Here is a 25,399-nt window from a genome sequence, read left to right as displayed (position 1 = left end):
AGCTGTGATGTTTATGCTTGCGTTAAAATTTATTGATTGTCCTCTTCTTGTTTAACCTCATAGCCTGAGTGTTTGATTATCTTATAAAGCTTTTTTAACTCTGATCATGTCAGAGGGATGGTTATAAATAAAGTTTTAATGATCAGATTTTCAGCCTTTATAAATCTTAGAACTAAATCACCAGATTTATTAACCTGAGGCTCAGGTTATGTTAGTGTTGTCCAGTTAATTTTAAATCAGAGCAGACTTTAAAAGAAACCTCTGTGACCTTTGACCTTTGGTCACCCTTAGGCTCTGCAGAAAAAAGCTTTAGTCTGAACTCAGAAAAGAAGACGCTGACTGATCAAAACCATTTCAGAAACTTTCCTTCACTCTGAGTCTTCAGAGGAGAGCTCCTGATAGGGGTTAGTGTTATTTCCCATCATGCATCTGGAAAGAATGATAAAACTTTGAGTTGAACATTGTGTGACACATTAAGTTATTTTTTTAAGAAGAGGAGGGAAACTCTCCATGTGGGAACCAGGTCTCAGAGCCGTATCGAACCTTCTTGCTGTAGGACGTCACAGGAGTGTGAGAGGACATCCACACCTTTTTACCACATCAATTTACACACATGCAGCAGTTCGTATACGCTTCAATAGGTGGCGCTGTGTCTTTTTTTTGATAAGTGAAGCTGTGTGTGTGTCAAACTAGTTTCTATTTTTCTGTAGAGGAAACAATATTCTAACAACAATAGCTGAGATTGGTGCAACTGTAGCTCTTCATATTCTTATGTGTGTGAGTGCTGTGGTGTTGGTTTGTTGTGTTGGAGCCATAGATTATATGAGCGCAGTAACACTGTTAATCATAGTCATCTACCTCGTCTTCCAACTGAACCCTGAATCCAACCATTGTCCAATAGCAATCGCATCTTTCAGGTGTGTCAATCCAGTTTTGCTTTGTCTGATTTCAGTTCGACTAAGCTGCTCACATGCATTTCAATTGTCCAGTCTCCCGCTGACTGAACTCATTGTCCAATTTCTGCATGTAAATGTACTGAGTGATGCTGGACGTGGATCTGGACGCTAGGGCAGAACGATTTTAGAAAATAATCTATGCGATTTTTTAGACCAATATTGCAATTGTGATTTAGCATACAATTTTATTTATTTATTTATATTTATTTATTTATTTATGGGGGGGGGATCTTCTGCATTGTTCACTTAACACAAGTTTTAAGTCATTTTGTAGTAAGACTAACCAACAAAAGATACTGTTAGCATTTGACCAAGTCGTTTTTGCATTTCTTAATAGAAAAAAAAAGGAAAACTGTGAAATTTTACTGACCGTCAGTAAGAGTAACAAACCATACAGAAGAAATGACCAAGGGGTATGGCACTACGATCTACTGGATGGATCTTTGTAGCTCACAGTGGGTTTTTTGCCAGAAAAAAAACAGCATTTTGACTTTTGCTGGTTTTTAAGGGAGAACAAGTACAAGTTACTATATTCCCTCCAGGTCTGTATACTTGAAACCTTTTTTTTTCTAATTGCAGCCTTTGCGATTTGAAAATTGCATTCTATTACATTGCGATGTCGGTTTAAAATCGATTAATTGTTCAGCCCTAGTGGACGCCAAATGGTGAGTCTGGGTTTCCCCTTCTGAGGCAGACGACACTTTGTCAGGAGTCACACTCACAACTGAGGGAAATCCCCTTTATCGAGGTGTAGGATAAAACTACAGCGAGAAGCTTTGGGACAAACTTTCCTTTCCTTTTCAGAAACAGGAACTGCGTGTCGCCATAGTTTCACAGTATCGTCTTGCGGGAACCAGATACTGTGGTGAACCTTATTATCTTTTTGTAGCCAATGCATCCTGTAAAAATCTTTATGGATGTTCATTTGATTCTTTAGTAAATTACCTTACTGTAAACTAATAAATGATACTTTAATGTAAATTTAATGTTAAGGCATGTTACTGTAATTATTCACAATTTAAATTTCACAAAGATAACGATTTTTAGAAAAGAAATAGTCAAAATATTCATCAGCCAGCGTTCCAGTCCTGCTTAACCCGATCAGGAAGCTAAGAAGTAGCTTTTTGGAATATTAGCGCTGATCATCTCATTTTAAAGTGTGGATTATGATCAGGCATATGTCTAGAAGGAAAACTTTTTCAAGATCACTTAGAAACTCCTCACGGGAACTTAAACTGTCGCTCATGGAGGAAACCTGACCTTGATGAAGTCTAGAGAGCAGATCTAAAACCCAAACGCTTGTGAACTCACTGCTTTTAATCCACTCTTAAAAATTATCTCCACAGAAATCAAACTTCATTCTTGGTTCCTTTTTCTATATTGCAAGAAATTAACAAATCCTGAAAAAAGTGGATTTGCTTTAGAAGTTTTATTTGCCGAATCTAAAAATCTGACACTATTCTTTAACTCTCTGCACTGATTTTTCTCGGTGGAGTCCTGAGGAAAAAGGGTTAAAGACACGGAGGCAGGCGCTCTGCAGGTGGACTCTGTTTTAATGTTCAAACTGCTCACAGTCACTAAAGAGTTAAAACAGGTAAAAAACACACACTGGTCCTTTAATCCCATACACACCTGTAAAACGGCCCACCTGCTCAGTGTTCACAGTTCAAACTAAAACTGAGCTGCTCTCTGATTGGCCAAGAGTCCGGCTGAGCTGCAATCAGGAACATACGCCCAAATATGGAAAGAAAAGAAGAAGAAGAAGAAGAAGAGCTGACAGATACGAACAGAAAATAAAGAGATGATGAAGGAAAGAAGAGGCGACATGATTCACAGATAAAACCAACGAAGAAGAAGAGAAACAGGAAGTTAAAAATAAACGACAGAAGGTGGAATAAGAGAAGAAGAAGAGGCTGGAGGTCTGCTCGGAGTTTATCAGTCTGTGGACAGTCTCTGTTTGTTCAGGCTGCTCTTTCATACAAACACACGCACACACACACACATGGGTAAGGGGGCGGGGTCACATGATGCCGTTGGTGAGGTACTGGAAGCCGTCGTAGAGTTTGGTGGTGAGCGACCTCATGGATCCGTCCACCAGCTGGTCGATGAGGAGCTGCAGCTGCTCCTCCGTCAGGCTCATGTGGAAACGCTCCTTCAGCCCCCGCATGGTGCTGGAGCCGTGGAAGCAGGGCAGCTGGGAGCCTGCAGCGAGACGAGGAGGTCAGTCAGTCAAGGCGTGCACCGCAGAGTGTGTGTGTGTGTGTGTGTGAGAGTGTGTGTGTGCGTCACCTTGCTGCATGATCTCCACGATCTGCAGGACTCGGTCCATGTGCTTCCTGGCTGCGATCAGTCCCTGAAGCATCAACATCTTGTAGTAGTTAAACATGTCGCCGTCCGGACCGCCCATCACCTGGAGACAGACAGACAGGTGAGCAGTCGTCAGGGCCCCCCCGCCCCACCTGAGCCCACACCTGTCAGAACGTTCCAGAAAGAAACCAAAGCATGACTCACATCCACGAACTCTGAGGTGAGTTTGAACGCCGACGTCTCGAAGCCGAGGTTTTTGGGTGAGCTGGAGAGGATGAAGCCGAAGTCAATGTGGATGATGTGACCGTCGGCGTCCAATAGGATGTTCCCGTTGTGCCTGAAGCAGAGACAGAGAAAGAGAGGTCACATGACTGTCTGAGTGTGTGCAGGAGGCGCTGAGGAGGCGTGAGGTCACAGACTCACCTGTCTTTGACCTGCAGCAGGTAGCAGATGAGGCTGTACCCAGCACAGCTCTGGACGAAGTTCCTCTGCGCGGTGAGGAAGGCCTCGGTGGTGGGGGCGCCGTGCTCCTGCAGGAAGTAGTCAAGCAGAGACAGCTGGCTCTGCTTCTTCACCTGGTGCAGGGACACGGCGTTCATCACCGGCTCGATCATGCCGCTGTCCGACGACAGGACCAGGATCTTATAGGGCTTGATCCAGAGCGGGACGCGCTCCTGCTCCCAGATCGACTGAACAGCGAGGAAAGAGGAAAAACTCACTCAGTGGGAATCATTTCTTTAGAGATTAAAAGAGATAACCTGAGCTGTGATGATGTCATGGCGTTACCTTCAGCTGCTGCAGCACCTGGAAGGCGAGCAGCTCCTGTCTCAGGTCGTCTCCACATTTAACGATGACGGACAGGAGCCTCCAGGTGGGAAGGTGACCGTACGGAGAGCCCTCTCTGATCCTCCTGCAGGACAAAAACACTCCTTCACATCTGATGACCTCATCACAGCTGTGTGAGACGCTTCATTCTGATTGGTTCAAACTCGTTGATGACCCTAAATAACCCTCACTGACAAGATCAGGGGTCTGCAACTTTTACTTTCATAGGAGCCTCACCTGGATTAAAGCTACTCAGGAGCCACAAAATCTACTTTATCTTCACAGTAAAAAAGATAAGGTGTATAAAATTCTATACATAGTAAAATCTAGTGATTAACTATCAAAAAGAGAAGGTGTTTTAATGTATAAATTTCTACATGAGATGTCTCAGTTTTTTTGCTTTAATGAATTTGTGAAAAAAAGTAGAAAATTCAAAGTTTGCAAAAAAAATTTTTTTTTAAAAAGTACCACAAAAAAATTGAAAAAAAAATTGTATGAAACATTTAGAACTTTATAATATTGCAAAAATTAAAAAAATACAATTTCAAAAATTTGCAAAAAGAACCATCAAAATTTACTAAAAATAGTTGAAGAAAAAATATTAAATCAAAAATAATTTAGTAATTTCAAAGTTGCAAAACATTTCAAAAATTAAAAAATTTTCAAAAATCAAAAATACATTGTTATTTAAAAAATTTCAAAATATGAAATTATGTACCTTTGCAAAAAATTGAATTTTCAAAAATTTGCAAAATGAATAAATAAAAATAAATAATAAATTGTCAAGTTTTAAGATCATTCAAAAAATGTATCAAATCAAAAAATTTAAAAATGAAAAAAAAAATTCAATAATTAAAAAAATACCAGTTCAAAATTTTGCAATAATGTCAAACAATTTCGAAATTTCAAAATATTTACAAAATATTTTTAAAAATTTAAATTAAGAAAGTTTGCAAAAAAAATGAACCGTCAAAAGTTTGAAAAAAAAAGAAGAAACAATGAAGAAAAAATATTAATTTTTTTTTTAAAAATGGAGAGTTCACACACCTATAGTTCTGTTAGCTTCTCATTGGTAAACACATGCACTGCTTTGTCCACAGGGGGGCGCTAGAGTCAGCACAAACTGAACGATCCTCACAGGAGGTTTAACAAACTCACTACATGAAGTGAAGCTTCACATACCGGACTTTCTCCTCCCACGGCTCCTTCAGGGCCACAGCTGAGGGGTCCTCAGGGTCCCGTTTAAAGGTGGTGGGGGCCTGAGCTAACTGCTCCGACAGACGCCGCCTGAAACACACACACACGATGACACACACACAGTTTTACTATCAGCTGACTGATAAGGTGCAAGCTTTAAAAGATGATCTGAGTTATCGTTGGAGAGAAACTGGGAGATAATCTGATCTGATCCAGGGTCAGATTAGACTGTGGGTAATGTCCCTGTACAACCAGGCAGTGTGTATAAGTGTGTGTGTGTGTGTGTGTGTGTGTGTGTGTGTGTGCGTGACCTGATGTCTCCTGCAGCGATGAACACGGGCTCCTTGCTCTCCAGGCTGGTGATGCTGTCCACGGAGAACTGGCTGATGTTGTCGCAGCTGTTGGTGTGGATCTCTGGGAGCTGAAAGAAACACACGGGGTCACACACACGGGGTGAGGACAAACACAGCCAGGACCAAGCCCCTGAGGTGATGACACCACTTCCTGTCTCCCCTCACCTCCACCTGCAGCTCTCCGATGTCGTCCACGGACCACGCCTCGTCGTCGTTGTCGTAGTTGGGGACGGTGGAGAAGCTCCCGGCTCTCTGCTCGGCCGTCATCCCGCAGTCCGGAAGGTTCTCCACGGAGCGCGTGCTCCTGATCCGGTTTTCCGGAATCCGGATCGGTACGCTGGATGTCTCAAAGTTCTCACACTCCAAAACCTCCACGTAGATCAAGTACGGGGCCTGAGGAGGGTCACATGAGTCAGCATCAGAGATCCTTTACAGCATCATGAGGCATCACTCTGAGGGAAATTTATGTGTGTGTGTGTGTGTGTGTGTGTGTGTGTGTGTGAGCACCTTATCTTTGGAGTTTAACACCACAGCCTGAGTGTGTGGGACTCGGACCACATGGTGGTCGAAGGCGGCAGTGGGCAGCCAGACCCGAGCAGGAAGTTTGTGGTTGAGCAGCGAGAGCTCCGAGATCAGACGCTGAGTTTTCTGTTCTTTGGTCGGAAGAGTCGCTAAACGCTTCCCGATGCCCATCAGAGACTTGATGAACTCCCTCTGAGGCGCCAGACGCACCGGCTGAGGAGAACAGAGAGCGGGTGAAAAGGTGTTAAAACGAGGTCTCTGTGTCTGTTTGTCTGCTGCTTTCCCCAGGAACCTTTGAGCAGAGACGATCCACAGGTGGAGGTTTGGAGGTTTGGAGTTTGTGTGTCAGCTCAGAGCCTGAACCGCTCTGAGTCATCAGCTACAGATCTCCTCTCTCTGGTCACTTCCTGTGTCTCTCCCTCTCCCTAACTCATCTTCCTCAGAGCTAAACTGGCCTTCCCTGGGTCCACTGTCTCTTTCCCAGAATCAAGGAATCAATCAGTGCTAATCTTGTACATAGTAACTTAACACAACTAAATGCATTTCCTCAAGTTCTGTACTTTAGTTTGATTTTGAAAAAAGTGAATCCATAATTTAGTCCACTTTGTCCTGGATTTGAAATCTTTTATGGTCCATTGAAGCTTATTTGTCCCACAGTGGGGAATTTACAGAGTAACAGTAACAAACAAGAAAGTATGAAGTGAAAAACATAACAATAGGTAAATATTGAAAAAAATAATTTAGTAAAGAAAAAATATGTAAATATCAAGCACAACATCAAACTGGAAAAAAATCTACTGAAAGAGGTGATATTTACAGTGACCATACTTTTTGGTACTATTATTTTAAAGTGAATGTATTTTTATTTGACCCCCTGTCCTGTGAGTTATGTATCCAAAAAAGAGATTTATACAATAATGTTTATCACCAACTCAAAAAGTTTGATTTAGAGAAAATGATCCTGTTTCCTGGGCGAGATAAAGTCCTTAAAATCCTAAAAGTCTGATATGTTTATCTCAGATCTCAGAGCAACATTGTTTTTATTTCCCACTTGGTTGAAAATAAGAAAAAAAAAGGAAAAAAGTGTTTTTACCACTTTCTTCCTGAATCAAATGTTCAGATGTGTTGTAACATGGAATAGCCCATTGAATAAGAAGGGAGGGGGAGGACCAAAACCATCATTACAGATTAAGCCTTTTGATGGATTTTGAAGCATGTGAAGTAAGATTTAGAAAAAAGAAATGCTTTCAATTGAAGAGAACTTCATAAATCAGTTTTTAAGAGATGCTTTGGGGGCCCCTGGGAATCTTGGGGCTAAGTGTTTGCCTAATTGTAGCTACGCCCCTGCTGACTGTTCATATTCTTGTGTATTTTTTTCAGGGGTTGTAAAATATGTCGGGAGGTAGAGTCAAGAAGTGATTAGACTCTTGAAAGAAAAAAAAAATATTATTTTGTGTCCCTCACAGTCTCTACTGCGCAGACTCTGGCTGCACTCTGCTTCAATGTCTGCGCCTGTGACGGGGGAATTTTGGCTCTCAGACTCTCCTGGATTCTGTCCCTGATTGGACCTGAACAGAACCTGAACCTGCTGAGAGGAGCTGTGATTGGCTGCTGTCAGCTCCCGCTCTGAATCTGACACACAAACATAGAAGAGAGATGACATCATTGCTGAGGATCAGCCTGCGTCCTGATTGGTTCCCCCACATCATCATCAAACAGCCGATTGGATCCAACAGACAGAATTAACCGAGCGTGGGCGGAGTCACCAGACGAGCAGCAGAGCTCTCGTCTGAGAGGCGGCCTCACACTGAACCAGAACCAAAACCAGCACCAACAGACTTCATTTCCCACAATGCACCCTGCAGAGAGAACACGGCTCAGGTGGACTTACTGGACCCGTCTCAAACTCCAGACTGTCTGAGCTGGAGCTGCTGTCCTGAGGGGTCAGAGGGTAAAGCTCTTATGTCACATCATAGACGTAAACAACAACAGAAGCAGCTGATTGGCTCCCTGGAAGCTGCGACCTGTAACACAAACATGCTTCAAACATGCAGCACGCCAACGCGCCGTTACCTCGTCCTGGCTGCTCTCCACTTTCGGGTTGCTCGCCGTTCTCTTCAGGTTGCTGCTCAGGCTGATGCTGACCGTGGCGTCAGATTTGGAGCGCTGGTGTGTGCGTTTGGAGGGCGACAGGCTGTGCTCTCCTCCCAGGGCCCCGTGGCCAGCCGAGGGGGGCGCCACGGGACAGAAAGGCGTCAGAGTCAGAGGGTCTCTGCGGGCTCGAGGCCCCGCCGGTTTGAGTTCATCAGAAAGGATGAGTTTCCTGAGTTTGGTTCCTCTGGAGTGGCGCTGGGTGGAGATGTGCATGTCGGAGGAGTACGCGCCCAACAACCAGGCGCACTGCAGGCTGAACGAGATGCTCTGTCTGCAGCGGTGAACCTGCAAGACAACCAGCAGGGAGTAAACACGCAGAAAAATGCTTCTCTCTACAACTAATACAACCATAAAGAGCTGGATCAAAGTGATGAAATAAGCCCCGCCTCCTGCTTTGACCACACCCACCACATATGGTTTGATGGCGTCGCCCACGTCCTCGTCCATGTGGATGTACATGTTGAGAAGCTGAGGGAGGAAGAAGTCCACGTCGTCATGGGGGAAGCTGAAGAGCCGGTTCCCGATGTACGCCTGCACACCTGGCTCTTTGGAGTTGTGCAGGTAGGAGATCGCCATGGAAACGTCAAACAGCTTGGACTCAAAGAGGCGGAGCAGCCACGACTGTTTGGAGGGGTTGTGTCTCTGTCGCCGCCGGGCGCTCTTCACCGATCCAGGGGCGGGGCCATCAGGGTCGTCCTCCTCCTCTCGGATCTTTATCGGCTTCATGATCACAGCCGGAGTCGAAGAGGAGGCGGGTGCGGCAGGGGTGAGCGGGACACGGGGCTCGGAGTCTGGCTCCTCCCCGTTTGGTAAGTCAGTGACTCCATCATCCACCTGCTTGAGCTTCACCTGCTGCAGCACCTCCTGACACGCCCGGTGAGCCACCTCCGCGTCGATCACCAGGCTCAGCTCGCCAACGCCCTCAGTGATCACACACAGAGGGGGGGTGACCGCCTGAGGGGGGCCACAGGAGGACGAGGGGGTGGAGGGGAGGGACAGGGAGGGGGAGGAGGAGATGGAGAGGGAGGGGGAGGGGCAGGGGCTGTTCTGATCAGAGGGGGCGGGGGAGAGCTCCGGCTCCGTGTCCTCCATCATGGCAGCCACGAAGCTCCGCCCTCCTCCGCTGGAACACATCAGGGAGAAGGGGACACTGTCACTTTAAGAGCAGAGTTTACACAAAAAGAGGCAAAAGAAGCAAGCACGCCAGAAGTTCATTCATTTTCAATGAGAGCCCGGCGTCCTGAGCGGCCAAAGCGGCTAAAGCGTCACCAGATGAGAAGTTGAGCCTCAGTCAACTTTATGGTAATTAGCTATGACGCAGTTCAGCGGCAAACGGTGGCAACCAATCAGAGTAGAGATGTCTGACTGTGTTCGGGCTCATCCTGTTCTTTTTAATGTCCGCCTTTTTAGCTACCGCGACCAACAACGACAAAAAATGTGTCGCAGAGGTGGTCGATGGTGGAAGTGTAGTCTGTGGCAAAGACGTAGCCTAGCCTAGCATGCTAACATTTCTTGCTTCATCTGAATGAGATGACACCTGGGCTCCAGACTGACTTTGTTCAGCTACGATCTAAGGTTTAAGCCAGGGGTGCAGGTTACTTTTATTACCAAACAGTCTCTGCTGGATCCTTCTGGATCCTTCCGTGGATGGCTTCGTACCGGACTGTGCGCTGGGATCTGAACGGACGCCGGTAACCTGGTTTTCACTTGTCTGTTTTGGGCCACCTTTTTTCTTCCTTGAGGATTTATCTTTCGTTTCTTGTGGATTAACGTCGTTTTGTGTCACAGACTTAAGAGGACCGCAAAAAAACAGGATTAAAGGAGCGTTTGAAATAGTGTGAAGAAGGACAGTTTGTATTTTTTCGTTGGGAAATTTTTCATGATTTTGGTTTTATGAACATTGAGATTATTGTTTTCTTTTGGTTGTGATTTATTTTGGAACGGGGAATATGCACGGGCAGCGCAGGGGTTTAATTTATTGAATAAAAGATTAACATTGAGTCCGGCTCCTGGGTATTTTTCTTTAGGATTATAGAACACACACACACACACACACACACACACAGAATTTTAGTATATTTCAAAACTTTAAAAGTTTGATGTGGTGGATAAATCAAATGCTTCCTGCCTGTCAATCCGCTCGTGACTGATCAGATGGTGATTTTATTATGTTCATGCTTTAAACTGAAGTTGAACAACAGCAAGCAGCTGCCGCTGTGAAGAAGTCGCTGTGCGGCTCCTTAAATGACAAGTGCGATTTTACTCTGACGTCAGTCACGTGACGAGCGGCTAAAATATTTTGCCGCTTTGGCCACTGTCCGCTTTCTCGGGCGTGCTTGCTGCTTTTGCCTCTTTTGGTGTGAACACTCAGTAAGAGCAGAGTTTACACCAGATTAACAGAGTTTAATCTCATTATTAACAATAATCAATAGAGGTAGACCAATATATCGGCCGGCCGATATATCGGGCCGATATTTGGACATTTGTCTCTATCGGCCATCTGCCGTATTTTCTTTTAAAAAGCCGATTTTTGATCCGTTGTACAAAATGACGCAATTTTTGATCAGGCACAAAAAAGATGAGCACCTCAAACTTGTGGAACCAGTTGGATACATTACATACTTTTGTTCAAATTATATTAATAAGTTTAAATTTCTTTTTGGACATTTTAAGAAGAGTGTGAATGTTTACTACCGCTTGTTACATTGTGTGTTTACTCAGACAAAATATTTCATTGTTTAGAAAGCTGAATAAATGTTCAGAGGACTGGACACGACTTGTTGTAATAGATTTCTTTTAGTTGCTCAGAAATTGCTGCGTTTCACAAAAATGTGATAAATATATATTTATTTAACAATCGGCCTGAATATCAAATTGGAAAAATTCGGCTATGCATATCGGCATCGGCTGCCCAAATATGGAAAGCATCGGCATCGGCCCCAAAAAACCCATATCAGTCGACCTCTAATAATCAACACTTGCTAACAATCCAGCAAGACAGCATTCTCCCAGAGCCTCATTACAGGATTTGACACAGGGTGTGTTTTAGAGATAAATGAAGGTTAAAGGTCTGAGGTGGACGTTCAAGTATCCTGAACTCGGCTTTCAGAAGATCCCTTACACAAAAACAGCTGCTGGTTTTACAGCTTTAATCTCAAACATCACAGACACCTTTAAAATTCACTTTACCTCATAAATAATCACAAAATACAACGCTCTAACAGCATAATAATATATATACATCAATTATGTTTAAAACAGGATGAAATATTTTACTTCTAACGTGGAGATAAGCGCCCTAAGTGCTGTTCTCCTGGCAAACGCAAACACTCACAGCTGTATTGCAGTGTGTTTCTGTGTGTGTGTGTGTGGCAGGCTGTAATCCCTGAGAGCAGATTACAGAGAGACGACACACACACACACACACTCACACACACACAGGCTGCGATGTTTGATGATTACCCTGAGTTTAGACTCCTCCCCTCCTCTCTTACAGAGAGGCTGGCACAGTTACATTTTGAATGATTAGTTCAACAAACACAGTGTTCCTCTGACGCTAGTTGTTCATTTCTCAGTTATTCTGTTCTCTAAAGTGTGTTTTAGTTAAATAGATTCACTTTGTGTGTGTGTTTGGGGGGATTTCACACTGTAACCAAAATTCTGACTGATGCTTCTGGCTAAATCTAGGTTACATACTAATAGTCCTTCATTAAAGTCAACTTTAATATGAATAACATCCAGTACAGAGGAGCATGCAGCCTGTTGTGATTCATAACAAATTGAAAAATAAAACCCTAATGATATTAACTTTGATTTAAACCAGGAAATGTCTGTCGACTATAAACCAGGCACTGTTTACTTCCCCATTAATGATTCTTGACCTTTACTCTGATCATTACATGAAGTGTTGACCTCTGCATTTTTCATGCTAATAAAGCGACTGAGTGTAAATCAGGGTTGAGGTTGTTATAGCGGGATAATGGGATTATTAAACCCATCGATATAATTAAAAAAAAGTTCATACTTTATGATATTAGCTCCTCTCTGTGTGCCTGTTAGACTAAAGTAAACAAAGTTTAACTTAAAATCTCTCCACCGTGAATTAAATCCTCTGTTAGCCGGTGTGCCAGGAGTCAGCTGATGTTAGCCTAGCTAAGCGCGAAGCTAACTCAGGCTGCAGTAAATGGTAATGAACAATAAACTTCACTAAAAACATTTAGAAGATTTTAGCAACGGTTTTACTCACATTTTTAAAGTTTTGAATATTTATATTAGGACTGTTATTCGCATGATCAAGAAATAGGAGCAGCGTTAGCATTAGTCAGACAGTTTAAAGTTATTAAACTCTGTTAGCATCCTCAAGAGGAACTTCTACAGCTGTTAGCATAGACGCAGATCCCGTTTTTCAGATGAATAATCACAAACAGCACACCAGCTGTCTGTAATTACACGTATATTACTTCATTAACTGAAGATTTAAAAGTCTAAGATGTTGAAGTCTGTGTTAGCGCTGACTGTCTGAGCAGTGCTAGCCTGTTAGCTCACGTTCCACTGTTTAATACAAGCTCCGGTTAGCATTAGCGGTAGCTGCTGAGTGTCAGGCTAACTGTTGCTAACTCCGCTAAGCTTGTTTGAAAGCTGCACGCTAAAATAAGTGAAGCTCGTTTCTGTCACACGTGTTCAGCTCAGGTTGAGTGACGTGTCAGTGCGAGTACAGGTGAGCCAGTCTTACCTGGTGACAGTTTAAGGTGTTTTATTCTCTGTTCGTATCCATTGATTCTCTCTGAGCGTCAACATCAGCTAACAACCACCACAGGGGGCGGAGCGCCTTCTTCTGCTGATGCTGCTTACGGGAGGATTGAAGCGGCGCCACCTGCTGGACCGGAAAGGAGTCTACAGAGGATACCTGTGAACGTAACACCTGCTTGAATTGTAAGACCATCATTTTTATTTTTTTTTTAATATTTCTATTTATGATCAGAAAATAAGATTTAAAAAAAAAAATCTTTTCTTTTTAAATTATTATATGTTTTTCTATTTCATTAAGTATCCATTTTAAATGCACAATATACTTTAAATATTATTTTCATTTAGATTTAATCACATTAGATTAGCTTTTTTCATTGTTTTGTTTATATACTACCTTTATATAATGAATTCTATGAGATGAGATTCTTTTCAACATATATATCTATCAGTAACTGTCTTTTGCTTGATTTATTATCAGTAACTTTTATAAAAAAAATAATCTAATTTTAGATGTAACATAATAAGAACCACCAGATTTATAGATTAATAGATTCTGACATTTTTACTTCTCCTGCTGTGATTTCTATCAATAAAGACCTCAGTGAGGACTTTATGTGGAAGTTTTAAATGAAGGAGGACATCAAATAAGCTCATAGCAACAAAAAAAGCTTCAAATTTATTACACACAAATCTTCGAATAGAAGAACCGCATGAAGAGTTTTGCAATTATTTTTTTTTCTGCAGTTGTAAGTTTATTTGTGAGCAGCAGGGGGCGCCACAGGAGACCATATGGCTGGTAAAGGAACAAAGTATTCTGTTTACAAACAGAAACCTCTCAAATTATTCTTTAAATGACAGAAATTATTTTAATAGGGCAGTGAAAAGAACCCAGTCAGATGTTTGCTATAGAGTTTTATTAGAGTACAGAGATGTTCATCAGAAATGTCAGAGAATGAATCCAACATGTCGGATTAACAAAGGTCAGATATTAAGATGAAAACTCTGAAGCTAACAGGCTATATGCTAATTTAGGTCTGTGTGTGCGGCTTAGTGTGTTACTCTGCTGACTCAGCTCTCACAGGTTCACTCTCAATAATTTTTCTCCACACATACTTCACGTCATCCTGACAAATCACCAGAGGATTCATCTCTCCATTTATTGATCTATTGATGTGAGACAGACAGAGCCTCTCAGGTGTGTGCTCAGGTGTGTTACAGCCAGATGTCGGACGTACAGTCTCCTCCAGGATACCTGAGCTCGTGGGCCAGTGCCGGACCCTCAGGCTCTTTACCGAAATCCACCAGGAAGTTTTCATTCAGAGTGAGACCTCCTGTCTGCGTGTTCACATCGATCTGCATCATGACCGAGCCCTCCCTGAGAGACAGACATATAAAGAGTATTTAACCACATGTTGATATAAGGTATGATCTTAAGTGCGGCAGGATGTGCAGGTGTGTAATCACTTCATCATGTCGGGGTAAAACTGTTTGTCCCAGCCGCTGTACAGAGACGTCGTCACGTAAAGTCTGCGACCGTCCAGACTGAGCTGTAACATCTGAGGACTGCCGGGGATACGCTTCCCCTGGGAGAGACAGAGACAGGTGAGAAAGAGGAAGACATTTGAGAGAGAGGCAGGTGTGAGGGGGTGACAGGTGAGTACCTGGATGAACCTTGGGGGAGGCTGCGCCTGGTTCTCAGGGTCCTTCAGGACTTTAACGGGACCATCATTGAGGATACTTCCTCCCAGGAACACCTGAAACACACAGACAGGTTAGCTGTCTCACTGACTGACCTCACCTGCTCATTGGTGGACAGGTGTGTCTCATTCAGACCTGGCCGACCAATCGGGGTTTCCTCCTGTCAGTGATGTCATACTGTCTGATGTCACCGTGCAGCCAGTTACTGAAGTAGAGGAAACGATCGTCCAATGAGAGCAGGATGTCCGTGATCAGACCTGAGCACACAGACAGGTTCTCAGTGAGACAGGTAACCTCACAGACACACAGGTAACCAGTGAGACAGACAGGTGAGCAGACAGACAGGTGAGCAGACAGACAGGTGAGCAGACAGAGGGACTCACTGGGCATCTCAGGCAGTATCCATCCTTGGACCTTCTTACTGGGAACACTGATCACTTTCTCTGCTGCCCAGTCTCCTTTCTGAGGATCAGACACAGGCAGTGTGATGACCTCACTTCCTCATCCTACACGCTAAGATAAACACGCTAAGACATTCTGAAATATTCTAAAACCTTCTAAGATAAACATGTTAAAAACATGCTAAGATAAACCTGCTAAAAAAGTTCTAAAAACATACTAAGGTAAACATGCTAGGACACACATGCTAATAACATGCTGAGATAAACCAACTAAAATGTTCTAAAAACATGCTAAGATAACATGCTATGGTAAACATGCTAAAAACATGTCAAGATAAACATACAAAAATACAATCTAAGACTACATGCTGTGATGAATGTGTTAAAAATATGTTAAGATAAACATACTAAAAACATGCTAAGACAAACATGGAAAAACATGCAATGATAACATTCTAAAAACTTGCAATTACAAACACACTAAAATGCATTCCTAGATAACAGGCTGTAATGAACATGCTAAAAACATACTAAGATAAACATGATAAACTCATGCAAAGATAAACATGCTCAAAACATGTCAAGATTAACATACAAAAATGCATTCTAAGACTACATGCGGTGATGACTGGCTAAAAGCATGCTAAATACATGTTAAAAGCATGCTAGGAATAAAATGCCAAGGTGAACATAAAAAACACATGCTTTGATGACATGCTAAAACATGCAATGAAAAACATGCTTAAATGCATTCTGAAATTACAGGCTGTGATGAACATGCTAAAAACATGCTAAGATGACAAATTGTGGCTATAACAAGATAAGATAAAGATGCCTGTGATAAACATGCTAAAAATGCTTTGATGAAAATGCTAAAAAAACATGCTTTAATAAACATGCTTAAACATGCTAAGATAAGGATCATAAATACATGCAAAGATGAACATGCTTAAAACATGTTAAGATTAACATACAAAAATACATTCTTATACTACATGCTGTTATGAATGTTTGAAAAAACACTTTGATAAAAACAAAAAAATATAAAACATGCTATGACAAACATGCTTAAATACATTAAAAGATAATATGCTGTTATAAACATGCTTAAAACATGCTTAGATAACATATTGCGGCCAAAACATGATAAGATAAACATGCCTGTGATAAACATGCTAAAGTATGCTAAGGTAAAGATAATAAAGACATGCAAAGATAAACATGCTACAAACATGTTAAGATGAACATACAAAAATACATTTTAAAACTACATGCTGTGATGAATGTTCAAAAAACATGCTTAGATAAAAATGAAAAAACATGCTTTGATAACATGCTAAAAACATGCTATGATAACATGCTAAAATGTGTTGATAAAAATGCTATAAATATGCTAAGATAAAGATAGTAAAGACATGCCAAAAACACGCTTAAAACATGCTATGATAAACATGCTAAGATCCCTGTGTACTGACCGGTGTTCTGTAGAACCTGAAGACGCTCCCCTGCAGAGCACAGCCCACGTACCCCTCAGTGGCGCTGGGGTCATGAAGGAACCGGACCTCCAGGGGAATCGCACCCTCCTCTCCCAAATCCAGCGTCTGCAGCTTCCTATGTGTGGTCCAGTCCCAGACCGTCAGGGAGGTGCCATAGAGACCTGAGGTCCAGACAAAGGAACATGTGTGAGCTGAGGTCCAGACTCTGGTCCAAAAGGACTAGAGGAAGATGGACTGTAGACACGTGGGTCTTACTCCTCCTCTTTGACTCTGATTTAGTGGAAGTTGAACCATCTGGTCTAAAAGTACCAGGAACTGTGTGGTACAGACCCTGTGGTCTAATGGTACCTGGAGCCCCTCCTGTGACCTGCAGGGATCAGGATGTTGGCCTCCCTGGTTCAGACCTCAGTATCTCTCCCAGAGGCTCCAGCTGCAGCTGGATCAGACCGCCTGACCTCAGATTAATGAACCACCCACTTTCCCCCCTGACCCACAGCCAGACTGTGTCATTGTCAGTTTTGGACTACGGCCCAAGAGCTTGTGTAACTGAACGGTATCTTGCAGTAATCATAAACCCGAGCCCTAGACTAGACCAGGACCTGTTTGGTAAGAACTCTGTGTCACTGAGGGGACAATGAGCGTGTGTTTGTCTCCTCAGAGATGAAAACAGGACGGAAAGGATCAACCTGGTCCTCCTCACTCACCGTCTTTGACGTGAGCTGGGTTAAACCCATCAGCCAGAGCTTTGGGAGCCCCCCACGCGGTGCTGATCATCACGTTGTGCCGAGGTTGGTACCAGAAGTCGTACCCAAAGGACGCCGCTTCCCCTGAGTGCTCCCAGTTCCCGACCACCTCGAAGGTCTCACCGTCCAGCAGGATGAAGCCACCTGAGGGGGGGACAGGTGGCGTCTGTTAGAGGGTCCTAAACATTTCCTCAGGTGTGACCGTGATGATGATGATGATGGTGGTGATGAAGTCGGCTCACCCTTGCCGTTGCCATGAGGGTCTCCCATGCTGCTGATCATGATCTGCCCGTTGGCCAGGCAGTGCGTGGTGTGGGGGTTCGCCAGGCCGCACTTCCAGAAGACATCGACGGGCTCGACCATCTAGAGACACCATGAGACAAACCTGTGACCCTCTGACCTTTGACCTGACCTTTAGACCTGTGCACTGATCACTCACCTGTGTTTGACTCCTGTTTCTATTGTTTCTACATTATTTCTTCAAACTTTGACTTCCTGTTTTTTTAGACACTCTTAGCATCGTTCCCCAAGTCAAAGAGCGTAACATAAAATAAACTTAACAGTAGTATTGTAGATAATTTAAACATTAAATTATAATATGATGTTTTTTAATATGACTAAGGCCATGATGTAATCAGGCCGCCGGTGTTCAGCTCCATCACTGAGGTGTCCATCAGATACTTCCTTTAAATATTTCTCATAGCTCCTTTGACAATTCAGCCTTTAGCTCATGTTTGAGCCTCTCGTCTGTGTTTTAGCCTTAAGCCCATGTTTAAGCCTTAAGCCCATGTTTAAGCCTTTAGCTCATTTTTTGACCTTGAGCTCATGTTTGAGCCTTAAGCTGATATTTTAGCTATTAGCTTGTGCTTTGACCTTAAGTCTTTAGCTTTGCAGTTAGCTCGTGTTTACGCATTTCGACTTTGTTTTAGCCTATAGCTTGTGTTTTAGTCTGTAGCTTGGGTATTAGCCTTTGGTCCTTTTTTAGACTGTGGCCAGTGTTATAGCATGTATTCATGTTTTAGCCTTTAGCCTGTGATCTAACCTAAAGCATATGTTTTAATTTATAGCTTGTGTTTTAATCTTTAGCCTGTGTTTAGCCTTTAGCCTGTTTTTAAAACCTTGAGCTAATATTTTAGCCTTAGTCTGTGTTGTAACCTATAGCTTGTGTTTTAGCCAATAAATTGTGTTTTAGCCTGTTGCTTGTGTTTTAGCCTATAGCTTGTGTTTTAGCCTATACCTTGTGTTTAAGCCTGTAACTTATGTTTCAGCCTTTAGCCTGTGTTTTAACCTTGAGTTCATGTTTTAGCCCATAGCTTGTGTTTAAGCTTATAGCTTCTGTTTTTTAGCCTTTAGCCTGTGTTTTAGTTGGTAGCTTATGTTTTTTAGCCAGTAGCTTGTGTTTTAGCCTTTAGCCCATTGGTCAGCCTTTAGCTTGTTTCAGCCTTTAGCTTGTGCTCTATCACTTTTCTGTTTAGCTTTTTTTTCTGCTCTTCAATCCATACAATTTCGCTTTGTTTTATTGTAATTTATTTTTCTTGATTTTAATTTATTTTTATTTATTTTATTTCTTCTTATTTCTTGTTATTCTGTTTCATTTTAATTGTTTTTTTTTTTTATTCAATTTTAATTCACATCATTTTATTCACGGCCACTTCATTCATGAAATGTTGATTTTATTTCCCTTATTTTTTTTTATTTTGAAGTATTTTACAGAACTCAAGGTTGTTGTTTTTGTCTGTTTTTCTGTGAAGAACTTTGGGTTGTGTGTCTGAACGAATGAGAGGTGGTTTACAAACAAAGATGAGTTTGAGTTAGAGCTCACAGCAAAAAGAAATAAAATTATTAACAGGACTGAGTTTAAAGCAGAAACCTGAGCTGAAGCCGATCACTAAGTTTGGAGTTAATCAGAGTCTGAGCAGGAAACGCTGACTCAGCACGCTGACTGAAGAGTTTTCTGGAAGTTTGTCAGAAGGAACGAAGCCAGCAACGCAGAAGTTTGATTTCCCACATCATCATCATCAGCGAGGTCACGACTTTAAAAAGTTCAAGAGTGATGAGAGAGTTTATCATCAACTGTGACCTCAGGATAAACCTCCTCTTCCTCCTCTTCCTCCTCCTCCTGCATTCTTTAATCTAGCTTTTCTTTAGAGGAGGTTTCTCCTTTAATCCATAACAAACAGCTGCTTCTTTTCACTGCTTCAGGGTTAAATCAACACCCTGAGGCCTTCCTCCTCCTTTTCTCTCCATGAGCCAGAGCCGCTGAGTAACATGAGGCGTCTGGAGCAGGAATGGATCAGCATCGTTTCAGGGCGTGTGTTTTTCAGTTCAGTTTGTTTTTTTTTCAGTTAGAGCTCTCAGAGTCAGCAGCAAAGATTTCCCCTCCAAGGTTTTTCCTGCAGCTCATTTCAGGAGGAGAAAAATGAGATTAATCCAACAGATGTTGAAATGTTTGGATATCAGGGAGGAGGTTAAAGTTACTCTCGAGATTTAAAGTCTCAGTGCGCTTCAGGTCAAACTTTATTTCTAAGAAGCTGAGCAGACTTTATTCTGTGCAGAAAACTGATTTGTTAATCCGTGCCAGGGGTTTCGCTCGTTGTACCTTGTGCATCCGTGGCGCCCGGGGATCCGTGCCGACGTCGACCACGTAGATTCTGGAGGAGATGAGCGACGGCAGGATGAGACGGTTGCGTTTCTTGGAGGCGTCTCCGAAGCAGCTGCTGCAGGCGTTCCAGCCGCTGTGATGGAGCTCGTCACGAAGGTTCGGCATCGGCAGGCGGTGAATGACCTGCGGGGACAGAGGTCAAAGGTCACAGCAGGTCGGGCAGAGAGTCTTTTAGGCTTTAATGAATAAAAACAAAGAAAGGAGAGATCAGGTTACTGGTTTAAAGACAGGGAAGGACTTTAGTCTAAAAGTTATTTCATGAAGCATCTTTAGAAAAAGAGAAACCTGAAGAAGAAGAAGAAGAAGAAGAAGAAGAGGAGGAAGCAGAAAGGAAATGCTCATCCATCAGGAGGAGAGCACTGAAGAAGAAGAAGATGAAGAGGACTCGTTGAACCTGGCAGTACGTCGGAGACTCGGGGTCCACGTCCACGGTGGCGAGGTAATCCGGTTTCTGTATGTCCGTGTTCCTGTAGATACACGGCAGGTAGACAATCTGCTCCCGCGGACCCTTCATGGCGTCCAGCGGGGTGGCGTACCCCGGTCCACATCCAGAACACTTCTCTGAAAGAGGACCACATAGGGGTCAAAGGTCAAAACACCCTGGACTCTGTTATTACTGCAGGAGGTCACAAAGGTCACTGCCAGAGTCTGGGGACAGACTGAAGACCATGGACACAGAAAACCTCTAGACCTCAACAACTCTGACTCACCAAAATAAGAGTTTGGATTTAAAAGTTTTTTGACTTAACAAAATAAGAGTCTATATTCATTTACCCATAATTCAGACTCTACAAAATAAAAGCTCAAAATTTAACCTTTCAAAACTTTGATTTTACAAAAATAAAAGTCTACATTTTAGGGTCTCTAAATTTCGGAGTCAACAAAATAAAAGCACATTTATAAAAAAGATTTACATTCTGAATTAACAAAATAAAAGCTCAAATTTATATTTTCAAACCTTTGATTTTACAAAATAAAGAGTCTATATTTAAGGGTCCCTAAATTTCGGATTCAACAAAATAAAAGCACATTTATAAATGGTTAACAGCCTGAATTAACAAAATAAAAGCTTGAATTTTAATTTTCAAAACTTGGGTTTTACAAAATATGAGCTGACATTTGAGGGTCCCTAAATTTTGGGTTCAACAAAATAAAAGCACAGTAATAGAATGTTTACATTCTCAATTAACAAAATAAAAGCTGAAGCTCATATTTTTCAAAACTTTGAATTTACAAAATAAGAGCCCAGATTTTAGGTCCCTTTATTTCAGATTCAAGAAAATAAAAGCACATTTATAAAATATTTACATTCTCACTTAACAAAATAAAAGCTCAAATTTTAATTTTTTTAAAACTTTGATTTTACAAAATAAGAGTCTAAATTTTATGGTCCCTAAATTTGAGACTCAACAAAATATAAGCACAAATTATTATATGTTTACATTCTGAATTAACAAAATAAAATCTCAAATTATACTTTTACATAACTTTGATTTTACAAAATAAGAGCCTAGATTTTAGGCCCCTAAATTTCAGATTCAACAAAAATAAAAGCATGGTTATACATTGTTTTAATTCTGAATTAACAAAATAAAAGCTCAAATTAAAATTTTACAAAACTTTGATCTACAAAATAAGTGTCCAGATTTTAGGCCCCTAAATTTTAGATTCAACAAAATAAAAGCACATTTGTAAAAGCTTTACATTCTGACTTAACAAAATAAAAGTTCAGATTTTAAATTCCGAAACTTTTTTTTAACAAAGTAAAGTTTGACTTACAAATAAGAAAAACTCAGATTTTACAAAATAAAAGTAAAGGTCATAACATTGTGACACTCTGACTCTGTGAAATAAAAGTTTTGATATTAAGGCACAAAACTTTGATTCAACAAAATAAAAGCCTGGCAGATCAACAGAAGAGCAGAGACTGGGAAAAACAAAATCTGTACTCATGTGAACTAACATGACCTGAATTCACTCACACTCACACACTCACACACACACACACACACACACACACTTAGACACTTAACGGGGAAACTTCAGACGCTAAACTGGACTCAAAGCCGTGAGCAGAACAAAGAGACGCTGGCCCACAGGGAGCTGGTTTCCCTCATATCTCATGTCGTCTATATCACCTTTTTACGAGTGCCGCGTCCTCAGGTCACTGATTAACCGTCAGAATTATTGATTAACCTGATTTGACCTGAGCTCTAACCACTTACATCACAGCGCTGCAGGAAAAACACAGACCAGTCCACCTGCAGCGAAGGTCAAGTTTACCTGAGTCTGAGCGTTCAGACTAAACTTCATCACGTTAACATGCACGTTATATATGACTGCAAATAAAGAATGCAGGTCTGGGCAGGTCTGAGCATGCTCACACATACAGCTACACAAACACAAGAATAAAGCATAGACATGTCTGACGGCCTGGACCTGTAGCTGTGGAGGATCTGAGCTTGTTTTCCTGAGGCTGTCTCTGCAGGAAGCTTCAGGATCTACAGATTAAACCTCTCCACCTGCAGCTGCAGCAGGGTCCGACTGAGCGGACGGACTGCTCCTTTAATTTCCCTTCCTGAGCTGCAGAAACAGAACAAAGGTCACAGAGCTGCTCTGCCCAGACCCCTGAGAAAAACACAGATTTAAACAGCTGAGACAGAGAGGGGATGAAGGAAGGAGGTAAGGAGGTAAGGAGAGAGGGAAGGATGAATAAAAGTGAACTGACCCATCTCTGAGCTCTGATCAGATCCTGCAGCTCCTCTACTCAGAAAGTCTGGACCCCCTTTGGATCAGATCCTCTGTGAAAGTTGAGGGGTGTAGTTCAGTTTTTCTCACATCAGGGCAGAGCCAATCAGAGCAGGGGGGCGGGGCTTAGACTCTGGTCAGAGAGTATGGAGGTTAACCCTGCATAGCCCAAAGAGCTGAGGGAGAATAATCCAGCACACATTTACAGTTTTATCTCCAAGCATCACCTGACACACTGAGACCAGGAGCAGGACCTGAAAGCTTTGGCTCCTCTTTTAAGACAGAGCTGTATGAGCGCCACCATGAGCTGGTTGGTGCCTTGCCAAAGAGTACATTGTTGATGTCTAAGACACAGGTGAGACCAGTGAGTGCAATCGAACAGAAAACACAGGAAGAAATACGCAGAGCACAAAGAAACAATAAACATCCAACAAAAGAAAAAAAACTAATAACAGAATATAAAAAAAACAACAACATGAAATTAAAAAGCACAACAATAACAACAGCATCTACACAGCACCAAAAAACTGCATAAGAAGATAACAACAAAGAAAAAAAACAAAAAATGTGAAGAAACAACAACCCAGCTGTTCTGTAAAGTTAGTGGTCTGTTTTGTAAAGCTAGCAGTCTACTGTAAAGTTGACAGTCTGTTTTATAAGTCTGGTGGTTTGTTCCAGTGGCAGCTGCTGGTCAGTCAAGGAGGGGAAGCTCATTTTTTTCTGGCCTACTTCATAAATTTGTTTATTTATCTAAACGTAAATTCTACCCTCCGTGTCAGCTTGTTAGCAGCTGGAGCTGCTACGTGAGACTACGACAGGCTGTAAGTGTGAGTGACAGGGGGAGAAGCTCCTCAGCTGTAGCTGTAGCTGCTTATCGGTGAAAAGAGAGAGAATCTTTAAACACAACGCTCGTCGTTTTTAAGAAAGGTAAACTCGCTGGGGATCAATAAAGCCTCCAGATCAGTCCAGAACAACTGAGAAGATGCTCCGGTGGAGGGTTATACTTCAAGATCTCTGACTGGCTCATTTCACTGTCAATCAAAAAGGGATTCGGCCTCAGACAGATCATCCAATCATCATGCAGAAGCCCAGCGTCCAGGCCAGCCCACTGCCTCATAGACCCCCAGCATCCGATGGGCGGGACAAAGCCCAGCGTTTATCCAATGACCGTCCAGTTTCCACAGTGGAACAACCCACTCTCCCCTCCCCAGCTGAAGTCAGAAGACGCTCAGCGTCCAGCTGTGTTAAAGCGCTGAGACGCTGCGGGGATGAATGAGAAGGAGGTGGAGCCAGTTACCTGTGATAGGAGCTGATTCTGAACTAAAGATGAAGGAATTCTAGCTCAGATTTATCAATGAAATTTACACACAGCAGAACATCACAAATCACAAATTTTTGGGGACATTTTAGGGGAAGCTGAGCTTCCCTTGCAGTCTTAGAGCAATCGCCACTGGTCTGTGCTGTTAAGCTGCAGGTCTTTTCTTAAAGTGGTAGTTTTTTGTTAAGCTGGTGGTTTGGTCTGTTCTTTAAACCTCATAGTCTATTCTTTGAAGCTGATGGTCTTTTATTGTAAAGCTAATGGTCTGTTCTGATATGCTAGGTGTCTATTCTTTAAAGTCACAGGTCTCTTCTGTACAGCTGGTGGTCTGTTTTGTAAATCTGTTCTCTAAGTGGTAGTTTATCCTGTGAAGCTGGCAGTTTGGTCTGTGAAACTGGTGGTTTTTTTTAGCAAAGCTAGTTGAATGTTTTTTAAAGAAAGTGGTTTGTTCTCCTAAGCAAATAATCAGTATTTTTAAAGCTTTCAGTCTTTTTTGTGAAGCTGGTGGTCTTTTGGGTTATGCCTGTGGTCTGTTTGTAAAACTGTTTTATTTTTGTGTGTAAAGCTTGGGGTCTGTTCTGTAAAGCTGGTGGTCTTTTTTCGTGACGCTGGTAGGGTTTTTGTAAAGCTAGCAGACCGTTCTGGCTCCCTGTCCTGGTGTTTGGGTTCAGTACTCCTCTTTTAGCAAAGTTGATCCGTAGAATCTGTTGCTCATTCTGATTTCTATCTTAAGCTCTTTAGAGCTGTCCTGTTGGGTGTTGTAGTGATGTTTACATTCTGCTGTCTGAGCTTATCATCACTGAACAGCACTCAGGGGACCCAGACTCTCTTTAAGCCGGACAAAAAGAAAAACCAGCTGTGATACGATCAGAGAGGTGGAGTTAGGATTTAGTCTGCTAATGTGTGTATGTGTGTTTCTCCACAACCTACAGGAGCTGGTCTCCAGCCAGACCTGGTCCCACATGATGCAGGAAGAGAGGAGCATTTCATAACACAGGAGGAGAAAGTTCATGAGTTATATCAGGACACCATGACAGGAGAAAACCGGTTTACCTACAGCTAACCCTGACCCCGGTCTCTCTGCTGCAGGGTTGATCTTTCAGCGGCTGTTAGAGGTTTTAAAAGCATTCAGTGGTTTGTTAATCATTTTATGTCGTTATATAACTAGAAAGACAGAGTTTGATGATGCCGACATGACTCTGTAGTGGAGATCACTGCATTATTAAAATCAGACATGACTGGGCTTGGATCAGAAGGGTCTGTGGGGAGC

The 25,399-nt window shown here is 42.3% G+C and overlaps 2 protein-coding genes across 2 annotated transcripts; both read right to left on the bottom strand.

The window, feature by feature from the left end:
* Positions 1 to 2,466: 2,466 nt before the first annotated feature.
* Positions 2,467 to 13,176, bottom strand: pi4kb (phosphatidylinositol 4-kinase, catalytic, beta). The gene is made up of 12 exons (XM_074684154.1): positions 13,047 to 13,176; positions 8,723 to 9,437; positions 8,234 to 8,599; positions 6,146 to 6,373; positions 5,804 to 6,031; positions 5,597 to 5,706; positions 5,271 to 5,375; positions 4,050 to 4,173; positions 3,687 to 3,952; positions 3,468 to 3,600; positions 3,246 to 3,366; positions 2,467 to 3,158 (listed from the first exon to the last, which is right to left on the bottom strand). The coding sequence occupies exons 2-12, from the start codon at positions 9,407 to 9,409 to the stop codon at positions 2,977 to 2,979; spliced, it is 2,550 nt and encodes an 849-aa protein (XP_074540255.1). The 5' UTR covers positions 9,410 to 9,437; positions 13,047 to 13,176; the 3' UTR covers positions 2,467 to 2,976.
* Positions 13,177 to 13,987: 811 nt separating this feature from the next.
* On the bottom strand, positions 13,988 to 22,910 carry selenbp1 (selenium binding protein 1). The gene is made up of 11 exons (XM_074683838.1): positions 22,792 to 22,910; positions 20,458 to 20,624; positions 20,001 to 20,186; positions 17,644 to 17,764; positions 17,363 to 17,545; positions 16,638 to 16,819; positions 15,145 to 15,223; positions 14,897 to 15,018; positions 14,725 to 14,817; positions 14,528 to 14,646; positions 13,988 to 14,438 (listed from the first exon to the last, which is right to left on the bottom strand). Exons 1-11 carry the CDS (start codon positions 22,793 to 22,795, stop codon positions 14,276 to 14,278), a joined length of 1,419 nt encoding a protein of 472 aa, XP_074539939.1. The 5' UTR covers positions 22,796 to 22,910; the 3' UTR covers positions 13,988 to 14,275.
* Between the last annotated feature and the right edge of the window lie 2,489 nt (positions 22,911 to 25,399).

This window comes from Halichoeres trimaculatus, unplaced genomic scaffold, assembly GCF_033239565.1.
Source record: "Halichoeres trimaculatus isolate MK-OKI-2021-1 unplaced genomic scaffold, fHalTri1.1 fHalTri1_scaffold_12, whole genome shotgun sequence".
Classification (NCBI taxonomy): Eukaryota; Metazoa; Chordata; class Actinopteri; order Labriformes; family Labridae; genus Halichoeres; species Halichoeres trimaculatus.
This window is presented reverse-complemented; position numbering and strand designations above follow the sequence as displayed.

Excerpts from the sequence above, each read along its gene's own strand:
- selenbp1 (XM_074683838.1), bottom strand. Across the intron at positions 20,187-20,457 it reads AGTCTCCGACGTACTGCCAG|GTCATTCACCGCCTGCCGAT; the intron begins GTTCAACGAGTC and ends CTGTCCCCGCAG. Across the intron at positions 14,439-14,527 it reads TTTTACCCCGACATGATGAA|GGAGGGCTCGGTCATGATGC; the intron begins GTGATTACACAC and ends TCTGTCTCTCAG.
- pi4kb (XM_074684154.1), bottom strand. The coding sequence starts at position 9,409 with ATGATGGAGGACACGGAGCCGGAGCTCTCCCCCGCCCCCTCTGATCAG. Across the intron at positions 6,032-6,145 it reads TGTTAAACTCCAAAGATAAG|GCCCCGTACTTGATCTACGT; the intron begins GTGCTCACACAC and ends GACCCTCCTCAG. Across the intron at positions 4,174-5,270 it reads CCGTGGGAGGAGAAAGTCCG|GAGGATCAGAGAGGGCTCTC; the intron begins GTATGTGAAGCT and ends TTTGTCCTGCAG.